General features: G+C 46.8%; 1 protein-coding gene and 1 long non-coding RNA gene across 4 annotated transcripts in view; one reads left to right on the forward strand and one right to left on the reverse strand.

Annotated features, from left to right (window-relative positions):
• Positions 1 to 693: 693 nt before the first annotated feature.
• Positions 694 to 22,111, reverse strand: part of LOC127927605 (uncharacterized) — a 50,810-nt gene continuing 29,392 nt past the window's right edge. For all 3 annotated transcript variants that reach the window (XM_052514230.1, XM_052514229.1, XM_052514228.1), the window contains exons 5-8: positions 18,157 to 18,385; positions 17,761 to 17,858; positions 17,285 to 17,407; positions 694 to 2,286 (exon numbers count right to left, since the gene is read on the reverse strand). In XM_052514230.1, the coding sequence (XP_052370190.1) occupies positions 2,119 to 2,286; positions 17,285 to 17,407; positions 17,761 to 17,858; positions 18,157 to 18,385 (618 nt within the window). In that variant the 3' untranslated portion in view covers positions 694 to 2,118. The remainder of the gene's footprint in view (positions 2,287 to 17,284; positions 17,408 to 17,760; positions 17,859 to 18,156; positions 18,386 to 22,111) is intronic.
• Positions 18,368 to 20,158, forward strand: LOC127927608 (uncharacterized). Its single transcript, XR_008128190.1, has 4 exons — positions 18,368 to 18,452; positions 18,496 to 18,577; positions 19,266 to 19,342; positions 20,110 to 20,158. It is a non-coding gene; the product is annotated as an uncharacterized LOC127927608 (long non-coding RNA).

Here is a 22,111-nt window from a genome sequence, read left to right on the forward strand (position 1 = left end):
GCGGCACTAAAAGTAGTGTACTATATAGGGCGACACTAAAAGTAGTGTACTATATAGGGCGGCACTAAAAGTAGTGTACTATATAGGGCGGCACTAAAAGTAGTGTACTATATAGGGCGACACTAAAAGTAGTGTACTATATAGGGCGACACTAAAAGTAGTGTACTATATAGGGCGACACTAAAAGTAGTGTACTATATAGGGCGACACTAAAAGTAGTGTACTATATAGGGCGACACTAAAAGTAGTGTACTATATAGGGCGACACTAAAAGTAGTGTACTATATAGGGCGACACTAAAAGTAGTGTACTATATAGGGCGACATTAAAAGTAGTGTACTATTTAGGGCGACACTAAAAGTAGTGTACTATATAGGGCGACACTAAAAGTAGTGTACTATATAGGGCGACACTAAAATTAGTGTACTATATAGGGCGACACTAAAAGTAGTGTACTATATAGGGCGACACTAAAATTAGTGTACTATATAGGGCGACACTAAAAGTAGTGTACTATTTAGGGTGACATTAAGTAGTGTACTATATAGGGCGACATTAAAAGTAGTGTACTATTTAGGGCGACACTAAAAGTAGTGTACTATATAGGGCGACACTAAAAGTAGTGTACTATATAGGGCGACACTAAAAGTAGTGTACTATATAGGGCGACACTAAAAGTAGTGTACTATATAGGGCGACACTAAAAGTAGTGTACTATATAGGGCGACACTAAAAGTAGTGTACTATATAGGGCGACATTAAAAGTAGTGTACTATATAGGGCGACATTAAAAGTAGTGTACTATATAGGGCGACATTAAAAGTAGTGTACTATTTAGGGAGACACTAAAAGTAGTGTACTATATAGGGCGACACTAAAAGTAGTGTACTATATAGGGCGACACTAAAAGTAGTGTACTATATAGGGCGACACTAAAAGTAGTGTACTATATAGGGCGACACTAAAAGTAGTGTACTATATAGGGCGACATTAAAAGTAGTGTACTATATAGGGCGACACTAAAAGTAGTGTACTATTTAGGGCGACACTAAAAGTAGTGTACTACTTAGGGTGACACTAAAAGTAGTGTACTACATAGGGCGACACTAAAAGTAGTGTACTACATAGGGCGACACTAAAAGTAGTGTACTACATAGGGCGACACTAAAAGTAGTGTACTACATAGGGCGACACTAAAAGTAGTGTACTACATAGGGCGACACTAAAAGTAGTGTACTACATAGGGCGACACTAAAAGTAGTGTACTACATAGGGCGACACTAAAAGTAGTGTACTACATAGGGCGACACTAAAAGTAGTGTACTATATAGGGCGACACTAAAAGTAGTGTACTACATAGGGCGACACTAAAAGTAGTGTACTACATAGGGCGACACTAAAAGTAGTGTACTACATAGGGCGACACTAAAAGTAGTGTACTACATAGGGCGACACTAAAAGTAGTGTACTACATAGGGCGACACTAAAAGTAGTGTACTATATAGGGCGACACTAAAAGTAGTGTACTATATAGGGCGACACTAAAAGTAGTGTACTATATAGGGCGACACTAAAAGTAGTGTACTATATAGGGCGGCACTAAAAGTAGTGTACTATATAGGGCGGCACTAAAAGTAGTGTACTATATAGGGCGACACTAAAAGTAGTGTACTATATAGGGCGACACTAAAAGTAGTGTACTATATAGGGCGACACTAAAAGTAGTGTACTATATAGGGCGACACTAAAAGTAGTGTACTATATAGGGCGACACTAAAAGTAGTGTACTATATAGGGCGACACTAAAAGTAGTGTACTATATAGGGCGACACTAAAAGTAGTGTACTATTTAGGGCGACATTAAAAGTAGTGTACTATATAGGGCGACACTAAAAGTAGTGTACTATATAGGGCGACACTAAAGTAGTGTACTATATAGGGCGACATTAAAAGTAGTGTACTATATAGGGCGACACTAAAAGTAGTGTACTATATAGGGCGACATTAAAAGTAGTGTACTATATAGGGCGACACTAAAGTAGTGTACTATATAGGGCGACATTAAAAGTAGTGTACCATTTAGGGTGACATTTGGGCCGTAACCAAGGGTAAAAAGAGTCATATGCTGAGTGTGATGCTTTGGATGGTGCTGGCGGAGATCCTGGCGTCCGTTCCCTCTCCGTTGATCCGGAAGATGACCTGTGTGTTGTGGGGGATGGTGCTGGTGGACGTCAGGGGCTTCCCCAGCCAGCCTGGAGCTCCGCGTTTATACATCTTCACCGTCACCTACAGGGGAGGACAGAGGAGATGTGAGTAGTCACCGTTAGTTTAGGAGAGAAATCTTATTTGTTGTATTTTTTTAAATGTACATACAAAACAGTGGTCCTCCACGTGTAAAGCTCCATCACATTTCACAAACAAAAACATTTTTGTAAAAAAAAAAATAGAAAAAAAAAAAATTATTGTTTGTTTTAAAGTTATGGTGGTCAGTCTGGCTTGGAGGTGTCTCTGACAGTCTGCAACCTCTCTCTCAAGGGTCAGTGGGGACTGTGACCTCGGGTCTATACCTCTACAGACACCTCTGACCTCAAGCTATACTGACAAGCTGTTGCTTCCTGTCTGGGGGGCAGGAAGCAGAGAAAAGGAGGATGAAACAAAATCACTGGTCCGGGACTCAATCAGATGGTAGATTGACATTATGGCTTTGACATCATTTTGATCATTCACGCTAAACGCTGCAAATGTCAGCTCAATCAGAAAAATCCAAGGCCTCCCAACCTGAACCCCAGTTTCTATCTGCACCGTCCATCTCCCAACCTGAACCCCAGTTTCTATCTGCACCGTCTCCCAACCTGAACCCCAGTTTCTATCTGCACCGTCCGTCTCCCAACCTGAACCCCAGTTTCTATCTGCACCGTCCGTCTCCCAACCTGAACCCCAGTTTCTAACTGCACAGTCATCCAACCTGAACCCCAGTTTCTATCTGCACCGTCTCCCAACCTGAACCCCAGTTTCTATCTGCACCGTCCGTCTTCCAACCTGAACCCCAGTTTCTATCTGCACCGTCTCCCAACCTGAACCCCAGTTTCTATCTGCACCATCCGTCTCCCAGCCTGAACCCCAGTTTCTATCTGCACCGTCCATCTCCCAACCTGAACCCCAGTTTCTATCTGCACCGTCCGTCTCCCAACCTGAACCCCAGTTTCTATCTGCACCGTCCCTCTTCCAACCTGAACCCCAGTTTCTATCTGCACCGTCCCTCTTCCAACCTGAACCCCAGTTTCTAACTGCACCGTCCGTCTTCCAGCCTGAACCCCAGTTTCTATCTGCACCGTCTGTCTTCCAACCTGAACCCCAGTTTCTAACTGCACCGTCCGTCTCCCAACCTGAACCCCAGTTTCTAACTGCACCGTCCGTCTCCCAACCTGAACCCCAGTTTCTATCTGCACCATCTTCCAGCCTGAACCCCAGTTTCTATCTGCACCGTCCGTCTTCCAACCTGAACCCCAGTTTCTATCTGCACCGTCCGTCTTCCAACCTGAACCCCAGTTTCTATTTGCACCGTCTTCCAGCCTGAACCCCAGTTTCTATCTGCACCGTCCGTCTTCCAACCTGAACCCCAGTTTCTATCTGCACCGTCCGTCTTCCAACCTGAACCCCAGTTTCTATCTGCACCGTCCGTCTTCCAACCTGAACCCCAGTTTCTATCTGCACCGTCCGTCTCCCAACCTGAACCCCAGTTTCTATCTGCACCGTCCGTCTCCCAACCTGAACCCCAGTTTCTATCTGCACCGTCCGTCTCCCAACCTGAACCCCAGTTTCTATCTGCACCGTCCGTCTCCCAACCTGAACCCCAGTTTCTATCTGCACCGTCCGTCTCCCAACCTGAACCCCAGTTTCTATCTGCACCGTCCGTCTCCCAACCTGAACCCCAGTTTCTATCTGCACCGTCCCTCTTCCAACCTGAACCCCAGTTTCTAACTGCACCGTCCGTCTTCCAGCCTGAACCCCAGTTTCTATCTGCACCGTCCGTCTTCCAACCTGAACCCCAGTTTCTAACTGCACCGTCCGTCTCCCAACCTGAACCCCAGTTTCTAACTGCACCGTCCGTCTTCCAACCCGAACCCCAGTTTCTAACTGCACCGTCCGTCTCCCAACCTGAACCCCAGTTTCTAACTGCACCGTCCGTCTTCCAACCTGAACCCCAGTTTCTAACTGCACCGTCCGTCTCCCAACCTGAACCCCAGTTTCTATTTGCACCGTCTTCCAGCCTGAACCCCAGTTTATATCAACAATGTACAGGGATACTGTAGTGATGGATATGTATAGGGGGAAGGTGACTATATACAGGGTCAGTACCATATTAACAATGTACAGGGGTAAGGAGACAGGGATACTGTAGTAATGGATATGCATAGGGTTAAGGAGACAGGGATACTGTAGTGATGGAGGTAGATATGTATAGGGGTAAGGAGACAGGGATACTGTAGTGATGGAGGTAGATATGTATAGGGGGAAGGAGACAGGGATACTGTAGTGATGGATATATATAGGGGTAAGGAGACAGGGATACTGTAGTGATGGATATGTATAGGGGGAAGGAGACAGGGATACTGTAGTGATGGATATGTATAGGGGGAAGGAGACAGGGACACTGTAGTGGTAGATATGTATAGGGGTAAGGAGACAGGGATACTGTAGTGATGGAGGTAGATATGTATAGGGGTAAGGAGACGGGGATACTGTAGTGATGGATATGAGAGTAGCAGCAGCAGCGTAAAACGAGGAAGCAACAGGGATAACAGGACCAGCCGGAAGCCAGTAGAGACCCAGCTAGCACCAATAACCATTTAGCTCCATTCACGTCCCAGACCCACTTACTTTATGTCCCTACAACATAAGTGCATTTGCTGCGAGGAGGTTAGAGTAGGAATCTCCCCCCCTCTCCCTCTCCCTCTCTCCCTCTCTCCCCCGCTCTCTTTCTTCAATGGGGTTGTCTGGTTGTCTGGCATGACTTGACGGAGCTACAATCTACGAGTGATTTAATTTAGCCCTTTACAAACATGTCTTAATGCCATTAACCCCCAGAGCATTCACTGACCGCCTCTCTGTGACTCCATTAACTAAAGCAGAATGGGGTTTAAAAAGAGCATATTGATGCTGAGCATTATTAACGGCTGATTATCGAGACAACAGACACACACAAAAAAGAAATGGGCCAAAGTGTCTGTTAACTGGTTTATGTGGGGATTCAACATAACAGATGGGAACTGGGGTTCTGAATTAGAATCTACGCCGTGTGTCCCAAACCGCACCCTATTCAATGCACTACTTCTGACCAGGACCCATTAGGTATTAGGGTGGCATTTTGGGGAGCCAGTCGTAACCTGGCACTACTAGATCGCATAGACAAACAATGGAGAAATCAACTGCGGGGATGACATCATCAACTCAGAGCAATAACAGAACGTTACAATACACCGAGTGCTTTAGTGACTGTGGCCCCTGGACAGTGGGTAGGATGTGATACAGACCTGTGGCCTCTAGACAGTGGGTAGGATGTGATACAGACCCGTAGCCCCTGGACAGTGGGTAGGATGTGATACAGACCTGTGGCCTCTAGACAGTGGGTAGGATGTGATACCTAGTGGTTATATGATACAGACCTGTGGCCCCTAGACAGTGGGTAGGATGTGATACAGACCTGTGGCCCCTAGACAGTGGGTAGGATGTGATACAGACCCGTAGCCCCTGGACAGTGGGTAGGATGTGATACAGACCTGTGGCCCCTGGACAGTGGGTAGGATGTGATACAGACCTGGGGCCCCTGGACAGTGGGTAGGATGTGATACAGACCTGGGGCCCCTGGACAGTGGGTAGGATGTGATACAGACCTGGGGCCCCTAAACAGTGGGTAGGATGTGATCTCAGAGCCGTAGCCCCTGGACAGTGGGTAGTATGTGATACAGACCTGGGGCCCCTAGACAGTGGGTAGGATGTGATACAGACCTGGGGCCCCTGGACAGTGGATATGATATAGACCTGTTGTAACGGTTTTGACTTGAGGTTATTATTTATAGGGGTGCCAGGTAGGTTGTGCCTACCAGAGAAAACATTGGTTTCTCCTTTTAGTTTGGGTGGGAATGAGTCCCATCTGGTCCGTCAAGTCTACACCAATACAAAGGACGTCTTCAAGGAATACCTAGGATAGGGTAAGTAAGGGTAAGTAATCCTTCTCACCCCCCTTCTCCCCCAACAAGATTTAGATGCAAGTGGCTGTTCCACTGGTTGTCATAAGGTGTATGCACCAATTTGTAAGTCGCTCTGGATAAGAGCGTCTGCTAAATGACTTAAATGTAATGTAAATGTAACGTATGTAAAAGTCAGGATGGAAATTGTATCAGAGATAATTGCATAATTATCGTATTTCGTCGCCCTAACGTAGCCTTCACTGCTATTCGCCCAGGAGCTAGCTAACGCACACAGATTAGCATCACTGTAGTGCTATTCACTCAACTGTACGACTTGATTAGTTCAGTGTTAGCTAGCTACATAGCTGTCTTTGTTTCCAAGATAATTGTGTAGTTTAGTGTGTGTAGCCTTGGAGTGATTATCTTAATTCACTGAGGTTCGCTAGCCAGCTATTTGTCGTCCTTAACGTAGGAGACTCTGCTAGCTAGCCAACAGCTAACTGCTAACAGCTAGCCAACGTCTGCTGTTTTGAATTCAACAACCCGGTCAGGTGGTTTCACATTTTCGTTTCGTTTCATTGCAGTGCAGCGGTTTGATTTGTTTGATCGTGGCTAGCTGCATAGCCGTCTTTGTTTCAAAGATAATTGTGTAGTCTAGACCGATTTCCTAGGTTAGCTAGCCAGCTATTGTCGTTCTTTTAACTCAACGTAACGTAAACAACACTGCTAGCTAGCCAGCTAGCCCCGAATAGCAGCACTGTAGAATTATTACACTCAACGGAACGACTTGATTAGTGTAGTGTCAACAACGCAGCTACTGCCAGCTAGCCTACTTCAGCAGTACTGTATCATTTTAATCATTTTAGTCAATAAGATTCTTGCTACGTAAGCTTAACTTTCTGAACATTCGAGACGTGTAGTCCGCTTGTCATTCCAATTTCCTTGCATTAGCGTAGCCTTTTCTGTAGCCTGTCAACTATGTGTCTGTCTATCCCTGTTCTCTCCTCTCTGCACAGACCATACAAACGCTCCACACCGCGTGGCCGCGACCACCCTAACCTGGTGGTCCCAGCGCGTACGACCCACGTGGAGTTCCAGGTCTCTGGTAGCCTCTGGAACTGCCAATCTGTGGCCAACAAGGCAGAGTTCATCTCAGCCTATGCCTCCCTCCAGTCCCTTGACTTCTTGGCACTGACGGAAACATGGATCACCACAGATAACACTGCTACTCCTACTGCTCTCTCCTCGTCCGCCCACGTGTTCTCGCACACCCCGAGAGCTTCTGGTCAGCGGGGTGGTGGCACCGGGATCCTCATCTCTCCCAAGTGGTCTTTCTCTCTTTCTCCCCTTACCCATCTGTCTATTGCCTCCTTTGAATTCCATGCTGTCACAGTTACCAGCCCTTTCAAGCTTAACATCCTTATCATTTATCGCCCTCCAGGTTCCTCGGAGAGTTCATCAATGAGCTTGATGCCTTGATAAGCTCCTTTCCTGAGGACGGCTCACCTCTCACAGTTCTGGGCGACTTTAACCTCCCCACGTCTACCTTTGACTCATTCCTCTCTGCCTCCTTCTTTCCACTCCTCTCCTCTTTTGACCTCACCCTCTCACCCTCCCCCTACTCACAAGGCAGGCAATACGCTTGACCTCATCTTTACTAGATGCTGTTCTTCCACTAACCTCATTGCAACTCCCCTCCAAGTCTCCGACCACTACCTTGTATCCTTTTCCCTCTCGCTCTCATCCAACACTTCCCACACTGCCCCTACTCGGATGGTATCGCGCCGTCCCAATCTTCGCTCTCTCCCCCGCTACTCTCTCCTCTTCCATCCTATCTTCTCTTCCCTCTGCTCAAACTTTCTCCAACCTATCTCCTGATTCTGCCTCCTCAACCCTCCTCTCCTCCCTTACTGCATCCTTTGACTCCCTATGTCCCCTATCCTCCAGGCCGGCTCGGTCCTCCCCTCCCGCTCCGTGGCTCGACGACTCATTGCGAGCTCACAGAACAGGGCTCCGGGCAGCCGAGCGGAAATGGAGGAAAACTCGCCTCCCTGCGGACCTGGCATCCTTTCACTCCCTCCTCTCTACATTTTCCTCCTCTGTCTCTGCTGCTAAAGCCACTTTCTACCATTCTAAATTCCAAGCATCTGCCTCTAACCCTAGGGAAGCTCTTTGCCACCTTCTCCTCCCTCCTGAATCCCCCTCCCTCCTCCCTCTCTGCAGATGACTTCGTCAACCATTTTGAAAAGAAGGTCGATGACATCCGATCCTCGTTTGCTAAGTCAAACGACACCGCTGGTTCTGCTCACACTGCCCTACCCTATGCTCTGACCTCTTTCTCCCCTCTCTCTCCAGATGAAATCTCGCGTCTTGTGACGGCCGGCCGCCCAACAACCTGCCCGCTTGACCCTATCCCCTCCTCTCTTCTCCAGACCATTTCCGGAGACCTTCTCCCTTACCTCACCTCGCTCATCAACTCATCCCTGACCGCTGGCTACGTCCCTCCCGTCTTCAAGAGAGCGAGAGTTGCACCCCTTCTGAAAAAACCTACACTCGATCCCTCCGATGTCAACAACTACAGACCAGTATCCCTTCTCTCTTTTCTCTCCAAAACTCTTGAGCGTGCCGTCCTTGGCCAGCTCTACCGCTATCTCTCTCAGAATGACCTTCTTGATCCAAATCAGTCAGGTTTCAAGACTAGTCATTCAACTGAGACTGCTCTTCTCTGTATCACGGAGGCGCTCCGCACTGCTAAAGCTAACTCTCTCTCCTCTGCTCTCATCCTTCTAGACCTATCGGCTGCCTTCGATACTGTGAACCATCAGATCCTCCTCTCCACCCTCTCCGAGTTGGGCATCTCCGGCGCGGCCCACGCTTGGATTGCGTCCTACCTGACAGGTCGCTCCTACCAGGTGGCGTGGCGAGAATCTGTCTCCTCACCACGCGCTCTCACCACTGGTGTCCCCCAGGGCTCTGTTCTAGGCCCTCTCTTATTCTCGCTATACACCAAGTCACTTGGCTCTGTCATAACCTCACATGGTCTCTCCTATCATTGCTATGCAGACGACACACAATTAATCTTCTCCTTTCCCCTTCTGATGACCAGGTGGCGAATCGCATCTCTGCATGTCTGGCAGACATATCAGTGTGGATGACGGATCACCACCTCAAGCTGAACCTCAGCAAGACGGAGCTCCTCTTCCTCCCGGGGAAGGACTGCCCGTTCCATGATCTCGCCATCACGGTTGACAACTCCATTGTGTCCTCCTCCCAGAGCGCTAAGAACCTTGGCGTGATCCTGGACAACACCCTGACGTTCTCAACTAACATCAAGGCGGTGTCCCGTTCCTGTAGGTTCATGCTCTACAACATCCGCAGAGTACGACCCTGCCTCACACAGGAAGCGGCGCAGGTCCTAATCCAGGCACTTGTCATCTCCCGTCTTGATTACTGCAACTCGCTGTTGGCTGGGCTCCCTGCCTGTGCCATTAAACCCCTACAACTCATCCAGAACGCCGCAGCCCGTCTGGTGTTCAACCTTCCCAAGTTCTCTCACGTCACCCCGCTCCTCCGCTCTCTCCACTGGCTTCCAGTTGAAGCTCGCATCCGCTACAAGACCATGGTGCTCGCCACGGAGCTGTGAGGGGAACGGCACCTCAGTACCTCCAGGCTCTGATCAGGCCCTACACCCAAACAAGGGCACTGCGTTCATCCACCTCTGGCCTGCTCGCCTCCCTACCACTGAGGAAGTACAGTTCCCGCTCAGCCCAGTCAAAACTGTTCGCTGCTCTGGCCCCCAATGGTGGAACAAACTCCCTCACGACGCTAGGACAGCGGAGTCAATCACCACCTTCCGGAGACACCTGAAACCCCACCTCTTCAAGGAATACCTAGGATAGGGTAAGTAAGGGTAAGTAATCCTTCTCACCCCCTTCTCCCCCAACAAGATTTAGATGCAAGTGGCTGTTCCACTGGTTGTCATAAGGTGTATGCACCAATTTGTAAGTCGCTCTGGATAAGAGCGTCTGCTAAATGACTTAAATGTAAATGTAAATGAAATAAACTTTTCATAAACCCTTAAAACATTGAAAAGAACTTCAAAAACAACTATATTCTGTTGCGTGGGTTGTATTAGCAACAACAATGATTACACACACACATAATAATATCACAATGAGTTCTGGTTCCTACAGAAATGTCCTGTACCTCGGGCCTAAAAAGAGTCCAGCCCGGTAAAGGAGTTCAGTGAACTCAAGTGACTTTTGTCACGCGATGTTTGTCCGTTCATTCCGTGTAGCGTAAACCCAGTACTAAACATACAATCAATATAACAATTACTTTACCACAGAACTTTAAAGCGGATCAACTCTTAATTAAGTCCTCAACTACAACTAACTACATAAATCACAGTATACATCACATCCAAACAAATGAAATACCGTATACAAAACGGTGGTAGTCAGTCGGTCAGTCAGACAATCCAATCCGCCAATAGATCTCCAGCGGAGAAAGGACGGAGAGGTGTAGTCCAGGGACGCAAAGAGTGGATCCGATCCTGGGTAAACTCTCTTAAGCTACAAAACACACGTTTAACGGCAACAAAACAAACGGAATAGAGAAGCTTCGGAACTGAGGGTTGAACACATCCTCATGCACGTCTCCATCACAACCCCACTTTCGTGCAGCTGATGCTGGCTATTTAATTGGGAATTAAAGGGAAAGCGCCCTATTGGAAGGAGCTGCACTGAGACGGTTCAGAAAAATTCAGGGCCGTCACACTGTGGCCCCTAGACAGTGGGTAGGAGGTAGCCTAGTGGTTTCTGCACCTGAACAAGGCAGTTAACCCACTGTTCCCAGATAGGCCGTCATTGTAAATAATAATTTGTTCTTAACAGACTTGCCTAGTTAAATAAAAAGGTAAAAAAAAAGAGAATTGACGGCATTTAAAATAAAAAAAACATTCAAATATATTAATAGTCAATTCTGACTACAACTGCAGACGTCCTCATCTTCTAACCATTGTGTTAGATCTAAAACATGGATTTCCACATGTTAATGTTTCACCCAATGAACAAAAAGAGGGCTTGAGAATGATGGCATCGTCCTACAAGGAGGAGAAGGGGGCCTGGATGGACTATTGAGTTATCTTCAATACAGACGGACACGGGATCTCTCCGCCGTTACTCTTCACCGTGGCTCGGCGCTCAGCAGAGATAATAGAACGACAGAGATAATAGAACGACAGAGTTTAATTAGCCACAGTTACATAAAAAAAGGGTAGCGTTCATCGCCGGTCTGGTGCTCTGTGAGTGGGTACAGCGCCGCTGTGCTACACTGCTATAGCGAAGAACAGACACCTGGGACTCCGCAGCACTTGTCTTTGTGTAATTGCCCAAGCTCAGAGGACTCCTACACACTCTGCACTGGAGATAATCATTTCAAAAATCACTGGCTCTTCTTTGAAGAGCTTTTTTCCAATTATGGGAAGAAAATAAATCTGAAACCGATGGTAATTTCCACCACAGTTTTCATCTGTTGAAAAAAATTAAAAATGCTTTGTGTTTTATTACTGGACCAAACACATTCTGCAGAAAACTTTTCCAAATGAGGAAAGTGCAAAAGAAAATTGTGCTGCTATCAAACTTAATACAGAAGACAACCACAGGACAGCTGTAATCTCCAGGACCTGAGGTAACGAACGGCCTCAGTGAGAGCAGCTGTAATCTCCAGGACCTGAGGTAACGGCCTCAGTGAGAGCAGCTGTAATCTCCAGGACCTGAGATAACGGCCTCAGTGAGAGCAGCTGTAATCTCCAGGACCTGAGGTAACGGCCTCAGTGAGAGCAGCTGTAATCTCCAGGACCTGAGATAACGGCCTCAGTGAGATAACGGCCCCAGGACAAATGTAATCTCCAGGACCTGAGATAACGGCCCCAGTGAGATAACGGCCCCAGTGAGATAATGGCCCCAGGACTATAATCTCCAGGACCTGAGGTAACGGCCACAGGACAGCTGTAATCTCCAGGACCTGAGGTAACGACCCCAGTGAGATGACAAACCTACCGCCACCGGCCGTGACCACCGAACCTACCCTGACCACCGAACCTACCGCCACCGACCCTGACCACCGAACCTACCGCCACCGACCCTGACCACCGAACCTACCGCCACCGACCCTGACCACCGAACCTACCGCCACCGACCCTGACCACCGAACCTACCGCCACAGACCCTGACCACCGAACCTACCGCCACAGACCCTGACCACCGAACCTACCGCCACCGACCCTGACCACCGAACCTACCGCCACCGACCCTGACCACCGAACCTACCGCCACCGACCCTGACCACCGAACCTACCGCCACAGACCCTGACCACCGAACCACCGCCACAGACCCTGACCACCGAACCTACCGCCACAGACCCTGACCACCGAACCTACCGCCACGTCACTGACCACCGAACCACCGCTACGTCACTGACCACCGAACCTACCGCCACCGTCACTGACCACCGAACCTACCGCCACAGACCCTGACCACCGAACCTACCGCCACAGACCCTGACCACCGAACCTACCGCCACAGACCCTGACCACCGAACCTACCGCCACCGACCCTGACCACCGAACCTACCGCTACGTCACTGACCACCGAACCTACCGCTACGTCACTGACCCTACCGAATCTCTGTCTGGAGCTCCCGGAGCCAAAGTCTCCCCTTGGGATGCTCATGATGGGAGAACACAGTAGGACCTGGCCAATAGAAGGACAGGAAGGAGTAGGTAGGCAATGTATTCTATGAAGAACAAATACTCTAGAGCAAGGTCAGGACACGTGGTCGCCCCACCTAGCTAAATATAGTCACGCAGTCCCACCTAGCAAACTACAGTGAGGCGTGGTCGTCCCACCTAGCTAACTACAGTGAGGCGTGGTCGTCCCACCTAGCTAACTACAGTGAGGCGTGGTCGTCCCACCTAGCTAACTACAGTGAGGCGTGGTCGTCCCACCTAGCTAACTACAGTGAGGCGTGGTCGCCCCACCTAGCTAACTACAGTGAGGCGTGGTCGCCCCACCTAGCTAACTACAGTGAGGCGTGGTCGTCCCACCTAGCTAACTACAGTGAGGCGTGGTCGTCCCACCTAGCTAACTACAGTGAGGCGTGGTCGTCCCACCTAGCTAACTACAGTGAGGCGTGGTCGCCCCACCTAGCTAACTACAGTGACGCGTGGTCGTCCCACCTAGCTAACTACAGTGACGCGTGGTCGCCCCACCTAGCTAACTACAGTGACGCGTGGTCGCCCCACCTAGCTAACTACAGTGACGCGTGGTCGCCCCACCTAGCTAACTACAGTGACGCGTGGTCGTCCCACCTAGCTAACTACAGTGACGCGTGGTCGTCCCACCTAGCTAACTACAGTGACGCGTGGTCGCCCCACCTAGCTAACTACAGTGACGCGTGGTCGCCCCACCTAGCTAACTACAGTGACGCGTGGTCGTCCCACCTAGCTAACTACAGTGACGCGTGGTCGCCCCACCTAGCTAACTACAGTGACGCGTGGTCGCCCCACCTAGCTAACTACAGTGACGCGTGGTCGTCCCACCTAGCTAACTACAGTGACGCGTGGTCGCCCCACCTAGCTAACTACAGTGACGCGTGGTCGCCCCACCTAGCTAACTACAGTGACGCGTGGTCGCCCCACCTAGCTAACTACAGTGACGCGTGGTCGCCCCACCTAGCTAACTACAGTGACGCGTGGTCGCCCCACCCAGCTAACTACAGTGACGCGTGGTCGCCCCACCCAGCTAACTACAGTGACGCGTGGTCGCCCCACCTAGCTAACTACAGTGACGCGTGGTCGCCCCACCTAGCTAACTACAGTGACGCGTGGTCGCCCCACCTAGCTAACTACAGTGACGCGTGGTCGCCCCACCTAGCTAACTACAGTGACGCGTGGTCGCCCCACCTAGCTAACAACAGTGACGCGTGGTCGCCCCACCTAGCTAACTACAGTGACGCGTGGTCGCCCCACCTAGCTAACTACAGTGAAGCGTGGTCGCCCCACCTAGCTAACTACAGTGACGCGTGGTCGTCCCACCTAGCTAACTACAGTGACGCGTGGTCGCCCCACCTAGCTAACTACAGTGACGCGTGGTCGCCCCACCTAGCTAACTACAGTGATACGTGGTCGCCCACCTAGCTAACTACAGTGACGCGTGGTCGTCCCACCTAGCTAACTACAGTGACGCGTGGTCGCCCCACCTAGCTAACTACAGTGATACGTGGTCGTCTCACCTAGCTAACTACAGTGACACGTGGTCGTCCCACCTAGCTAACTACTGTGTGGCTCTGAATTGGAGAGTCTGCTAAATGACTAATTGCAGACCTAGATGTGCCATAATCAAATGCTATTGGTTACATACATATTTTTTGCTATTGCAGGTGTAGCGAAATGCTTGTAGAAATAAAACACACAAAAAAACTGCAAAGTTGCTTAGGAGCTGGAAGCAGAGATGCACCATCGCACTTTTAACTAGAGGCGAAGACAAGAAGCACTGCCTTCAAAAACTATTTTGTAACGGATGTGAAACGGCTAGCTTAGTTCGCGGTGCGGCGCTAAATAGGGTTTCAAATCGTGACGTCACTTGCTCTGAGACCTTGAAGTGGTGGTTCCCCCTTTGCTCTACAAGGGCCGTGGCTTTTGTGGAGCGATGGGTAACGATGCTTCGTGGGTGACTGTTGTTGGTGTGTGCAGAGGGTCCCTGGTTCGCGCCCGGGTATGGGGCGAGGGGACGGTCTAAAGTTATACTGTTACACTAGCCCCGACCAGTACAACTCTGAGTGAGAGGACACACACGACCCGAGAACAGCGGGCTACGAATATAAACCATCATTTAGTCCATTACAGCCCGCTGCACTCCATCATACTGGAGTCTGATGGTTCCCTGCCTTCTCCAATGTCCTCACCAGAACCCATAGAAAAGACACAGAATCCCTTAGCCCAAGAGCCCAGGTAAGTTGTCAAGGGCCCGAGGCATTATCCTCCCCAGATTTTAGGGCCCTAGCCTTTGAGCCCAACATTTAAAATGTTTTGCTACGGATCTGATCTAATAAACAAACCTGGCGCCGTCTATTCCTTCTACCCAAACAGCAGCGTAATTAGGTGGCAGGTGGCGTCGTATCGGAGCCCATGTAGTTACAGTACTGGTAACAAATCAAAGACCTGCCGGCCTTAGAGGGTCTGACAAACGTGTCTGAGTTTCGGGTCCAAACCAGATAAGATTTAAGAGCTGTGCTGCCTGTTGACAAATGGGCCTGAAGATACTGACTGTATAATTAGATTTAAGAGCTGTGCTGCCTGTTGACAAATGGGCCTGAAGATACTGACTGTATAATTAGATTTAAGAGCTGTGCTGCCTGTTGAAAAATGGGCCTGAAGATACTGACTGTATAATTAGATTTAAGAGCTGTGCTGCCTGTTGACAAATGGGCCTGAAGATACTGACTGTATAATTAGATTTAAGAGCTGTGCTGCCTGTTGACAAACGGGCCTGAAGATACTGACTGTATAATTAGATTTAAGAGCTGTGCTGCCTGTTGACAAATGGGCCTGAAGATACTGACTGTATAATTAGATTTAAGAGCTGTGCTGCCTGTTGACAAACGGGCCTGAAGATACTGACTGTATAATTAAATTTAAGAGCTGGGAGGTTGACAAAATGGAAAGATACTAGTAATTTATATAATTTATTATCAAGAGCCCAATGCTCTACCTTGTTGACATTATATTTGGCCAATCATGTGCCTGAAAAATGAAGATACTTATTCTATAATTAAAAATAGTAAAAATGGGAAAACCCAAATGAGAAAATCTAGTCAGCTTTTGACTGGTACTTTATATAATATATTATCATGCTGGTCATTTATGAACATTTGAACATCTTACCTTGTTCTATTATAATTTCCAAGCACAGCCAATCAGGTGCCTGAAAAATGAAGGGTTCACTATTATTTATAATGGCACAGCCAGAAAATAGTAAAAATAAAGTTTATAAAACCCTTGAATGAGAAAGGTGTCCAAACATTTGACTGGTACTAGGTTTATAATCTCCTGCTGGTCATTTAGAACATTTGAACATCTTGGTTCCATGTTCTAGGTTTATAATCTCCACCCTGCACAGCCAGAAGAGGACTGGCCACCCCTCATAGCCTGGTTCCTCTCTAGGTTTCTTCCTAGAGTTCTGGCCTTTCTAGGGAGTTTTTCCTAGCCACCGTGCTTCTACACCTGCATTGCTTGCTGTTTGAGGTTTTAGGCTGGGTTTCTGTACAGCACTTTGAGATATCAGCTGATGTACGAAGGGCTATATAAATACAATTGGATTGATTGATTGATCGAAGTGTAACTGAATTCCACAGTCGAAGTGTAACTGAATTCCACAGTCGAAGTGTAACTGAATTCCACAGTCGAAGTGTAACTGAATTCCACAGTCGAAGTGTAACTGAATTCCACAGTCGAAGTGTAACTGAATTCCACAGTCGAAGTGTAACTGAATTCCACAGTCGAAGTGTAACTGAATTCCACAGTCGAAGTGTAACTGAATTCCACAGTCGAAGTGTAACTGAATTCCACAGTCGAAGTGTAATTGAATTCCTGTTCCATCTCAGTACAGCAGTAAGGGTTCCTGAGCACTCGGTCAGAGTGGCTATCAGGTTTGGACAAAGGCCAACTGGAGCAGCCGGAAATCCACGGACGACGCTGAGCCAATTGTGCGCCGCCCTATGGGATTCCCGATCATGGCCGGTTGTGATACAGCCCGGTGAAGCCTCTAGCGCTGAGATGCAGTGCCTTAGACCGCTGAGTCACTCGGGAACCCTAAAACCCCCATCCCTAACACAGGGTTTTCACTCTTCTCTGCCCCCGATTTCAGATCCTCGTCTGGCCAAGGCGTTGTAGAGGCAAGCCACTCCTCTTTCTAAGCCCTTGTGTTTGGTCTTTCAGTCAGTGGGCAGAATCACAACCGTATTAACCAATCACAGCTCAATACTGTGCGCTGGTTGTCACGACGACTGCGGCGGGGCGGGGTGCACTAACCTGAGGGGCGTGTCCCAGCAGAGCCCACAGCGAATTAGCAGACAGGGTTTTGATCTTAAAGAACTCCATGGTGTCAGTCTCCTGGCGGTTCAGAGCGATGTAAGGACAGCTCCGGAAGTCTCCCTTCAAACCAAGTACAGACAAACTTTAATTAAAACAATTAATGACACGCACTTCACAGTAAAACAAAAAGTGTCTTTTGGTTTCAGTACAGCACTAGAAAGAAGCCTACTTTATAATGATTTATTAAAATGTAGAAATACAAGGCTATGGGAGTCCTGAGTGACTCAGTTGGTAGAGCACAGCGCAGGTACCTCGCGGAATGTGGGTTCGATTCCCGGGGCCACCCATATTTATCACACACACACACACACACACACACACACACACACACACACACACACACACACACACACACAGGATAAAAGAGTCTGCAAAATGGCAGGTATTAATATCCATTAAGTTGTAAAAGCCACCTTGAGCTGCTCTCCTCCCTGTAGTCTGACCAGGTCCCAGGTCCCCATTTTCCTCACCACTTGTTTCAGCTCCCCTATCTGACGGTACGACAGGTGACCTGCAGGACACGGAGGAAACAAAAAGAAAACAGGATTTACAAAACGCTTAAAACACACGCAAATGTGCATCTCTGTCTACCTTCAGCAGTACAGCAAGCAATGAATGGCAGACGAGGCTAACAGTAGTAAATATTGATTAGCTTAGAAATATTGAAAATCTCCCTTATTTCACTATATTTTGGGGAAATATGACAGTTTAAAGTATTTTCTTATCCAACACATCCATTCTTATTTACAAAATAGTAGAAAAAAAAAAGTATTTGTGACCCAAAAACCCACAACGCCTCCTCCACTCACCAGACAGCCAGGCAGGAGTCAGGGCGTCTGATATCCAGGCTACATAGTCCTCTCTGAAGGAGCGGAGGAACTCATCTATTTGACTGTGGGAGACCAGCTCCCTCCTCTTCCTCAACTCTTCATCCAGCTGGCAGTCTGGGGCGAGGAAGACTAGCCTGGGTAGGAAGAGCTCCTGACGCACCGACAGGCCGCTCCTCCTCAGGTACTGCCACAGGTTAGTTGTCTTGGTCTGGAGGATATATAGAGAGATCACAGGTTAGTTGTCTTGGTCTGGAGGATATATATAGAGATCACAGGTTAGTTGTCTTGGTCTGGAGGATATATATATATAGATCACAGGTTAGTTGTCTTGGTCTAGAGGATATATATAGAGATCACAGGTTAGTTGTCTTGGTCTGGAGGATATATATAGAGATCACAGGTTAGTTGTCTTGGTCTGGAGGATATATATAGAGATCACAGGTTAGTTGTCTTGGTCTGGAGATATATATAGAGACCACAGGTTAGTTGTCTTGGTCTGGAGGATATATATAGAGATCACAGGTTAGTTGTCTTGGAGGATATATATAGAGATCACAGGTTAGTTGTCTTGGTCTGGAGGATATATATATAGATCACAGGTTAGTTGTCTTGGTCTGGAGGATATATATAGAGATCACAGGTTAGTTGTCTTGGTCTGGAGGATATATATAGAGACCACAGGTTAGTTGTCTTGGTCTGGAGGATATATATAGAGACCACAGGTTAGTTGTCTTGGTCTGGAGGATATATATATAGAGACCACAGGTTAGTTGTCTTGGTCTGGAGGATATATATAGAGACCACAGGTTAGTTGTCTTGGTCTGGAGGATATATATAGAGACCACAGGTTAGTTGTCTTGGTCTGGAGGATATATATATATATCACAGGTTAGTTGTCTTGGTCTGGAGGATATATATAGAGATCACAGGTTAGTTGTCTTGGTCTGGAGGATATATATAGAGATCACAGGTTAGTTGTCTTGGTCTGGAGGATATATAGAGAGATCACAGGTTAGTTGTCTTGGTCTGGAGGATATATATAGAGATCACAGGTTAGTTGTCTTGGAGGATATATATAGAGATCACAGGTTAGTTGTCTTGGTCTGGAGGATATATATAGAGATCACAGGTTAGTTGTCTTGGAGGATATATATAGAGATCACAGGTTAGTTGTCTTGGAGGATATATATAGAGATCACAGGTTAGTTGTCTTGGTCTGGAGGAGGATATATAGAGAGATCACAGGTTAGTTGTCTTGGTCTGGAGGATATATATAGAGATCACAGGTTAGTTGTCTTGGAGGATATATATAGAGATCACAGGTTAGTTGTCTTGGTCTGGAGGATATATATATATATATCACAGGTTAGTTGTCTTGGTCTGGAGGATATATATATATATATATATATATATATATATATATATATATAGAGATCACAGGTTAGTTGTCTTGGTCTAGAGGATATATATATATATCACAGGTTAGTTGTCTTGGTCTGGAGGATATATATAGAGATCACAGGTTAGTTGTCTTGGTCTGGAGGATATATATAGAGACCACAGGTTAGTTGTCTTGGTCTAGAGGATATATATAGAGATCACAGGTTAGTTGTCTTGGTCTGGAGGATATATATAGAGATCACAGGTTAGTTGTCTTGGTCTAGAGGATATATATATAGATCACAGGTTAGTTGTCTTGGTCTAGAGGATATATATAGAGATCACAGGTTAGTTGTCTTGGTCTGGAGGATATATATAGAGACCACAGGTTAGTTGTCTTGGTCTGGAGGATATATATAGAGACCACAGGTTAGTTGTCTTGGTCTGGAGGATATATATAGAGATCACAGGTTAGCCTTCTTGGTCTGGAGGATATATATAGAGATCACAGGTTAGTTGTCTTGGTCTGGAGGATATATATATAGATCACAGGTTAGTTGTCTTGGTCTGGAGGATATATATAGAGATCACAGGTTAGTTGTCTTGGTCTGGAGGATATATATAGAGATCACAGGTTAGTTGTCTTGGTCTGGAGGATATATATATATATATATAGAGATCACAGGTTAGTTGTCTTGGTCTGGAGGATATATATAGAGATCACAGGTTAGTTGTCTTGGTCTGGAGGATATATATATATATATATATAGAGATCACAGGTTAGTTGTCTTGGTCTGGAGGATATATATAGAGATCACAGGTTAGTTGTCTTGGTCTGGAGGATATATATAGAGAGATCACAGGTTAGTTGTCTTGGTCTGGAGGATATATATAGAGATCACAGGTTAGTTGTCTTGGTCTGGAGGATATATATAGAGATCACAGGTTAGTTGTCTTGGTCTGGAGGATATATATATATATATATATATAGATCACAGGTTAGTTGTCTTGGTCTGGAGGATATATATATAGAGATCACAGGTTAGTTGTCTTGGTCTGGAGGATATATATAGAGATCACAGGTTAGTTGTCTTGGTCTGGAGGATATATATATATATATATATATAGAGACCACAGGTTAGTTGTCTTGGTCTGGAGGATATATATAGAGATCACAGGTTAGTTGTCTTGGTCTGGAGGATATATAGAGAGATCACAGGTTAGTTGTCTTGGTCTGGAGGATATATATATAGAGATCACAGGTTAGTTGTCTTGGTCTGGAGGATATATATAGAGATCACAGGTTAGCCTTCTTGGTCTGGAGGATATATATAGAGAGATCACAGGTTAGTTGTCTTGGTCTGGAGGATATATATAGAGATCACAGGTTAGTTGTCTTGGTCTGGAGGATATATATAGAGAGATCACAGGTTAGTTGTCTTGGTCTGGAGGATATATATATAGAGATCACAGGTTAGTTGTCTTGGTCTGGAGGATATATATATAGAGATCACAGGTTAGTTGTCTTGGTCTGGAGGATATATATATAGAGATCACAGGTTAGTTGTCTTGGTCTGGAGGATATATATAGAGATCACAGGTTAGTTGTCTTGGTCTGGAGGATATATATAGAGATCACAGGTTAGTTGTCTTGGTCTGGAGGATATATATAGAGATCACAGGTTAGTTGTCTTGGTCTGGAGGATATATATATATATATATATATATATATATATATATATATATATATATAGAGATCACAGGTTAGTTGTCTTGGTCTGGAGGATATATATATATATATAGAGAGATCACAGGTTAGTTGTCTTGGTCTGGAGGATATATATATATATATATATCACAGGTTAGTTGTCTTGGTCTGGAGGATATATATAGAGATCACAGGTTAGTTGTCTTGGTCTGGAGGATATATATAGAGATCACAGGTTAGCCGTCTTGGTCTAGAGGATATATATATAGAGATCACAGGTTAGTTGTCTTGGTCTGGAGGATATATATATATATATATAGAGATCACAGGTTACCCGTCTTGGTCTGGAGGGGGTATAGCTTACAGAACAGGGCGGTGGGCAGCTGAGTGAAAATGAACCTATCATCCTTCCACTCCCTCCTCTCTACCTTCCTCTGTATCTGCTGTTAAAGTCACATTCTATCATCCTTCCACTCCCTCCTCTTCCTCTGTATCTGCTGTTAAAGTCACGTTCTGTCATCCTTCCACTCCCTTCTCTTCCTCTGTATCTGCTGATAAAGTCATGTTCTGTCATCCTTCCACTCCCTCCTCTCTACCTTCTCTTCCTCTGTATCTGCTGTTAAAGTCACGTTCTATCATCCTTCCACTCCCTCCTCTTCCTCTGTATCTGCTGTTAAAGTCATGTTCTATCATCCTTCCACTCCCCCTCTTCCTCTGTATCTGCTGTTAAAGTCACGTTCTGTCATCCTTCCACTCCCTCCTCTCTACCTTCTCTTCCTCTGTATCTGCTGTTAAAGTCACATTCTATCATCCTTCCACTCCCTCCTCTTCCTTCCTCTGTATCTG

This window comes from Oncorhynchus keta, unplaced genomic scaffold, assembly GCF_023373465.1.
Source record: "Oncorhynchus keta strain PuntledgeMale-10-30-2019 unplaced genomic scaffold, Oket_V2 Un_scaffold_15791_pilon_pilon, whole genome shotgun sequence".
Taxonomy (NCBI): domain Eukaryota; kingdom Metazoa; phylum Chordata; class Actinopteri; order Salmoniformes; family Salmonidae; genus Oncorhynchus; species Oncorhynchus keta.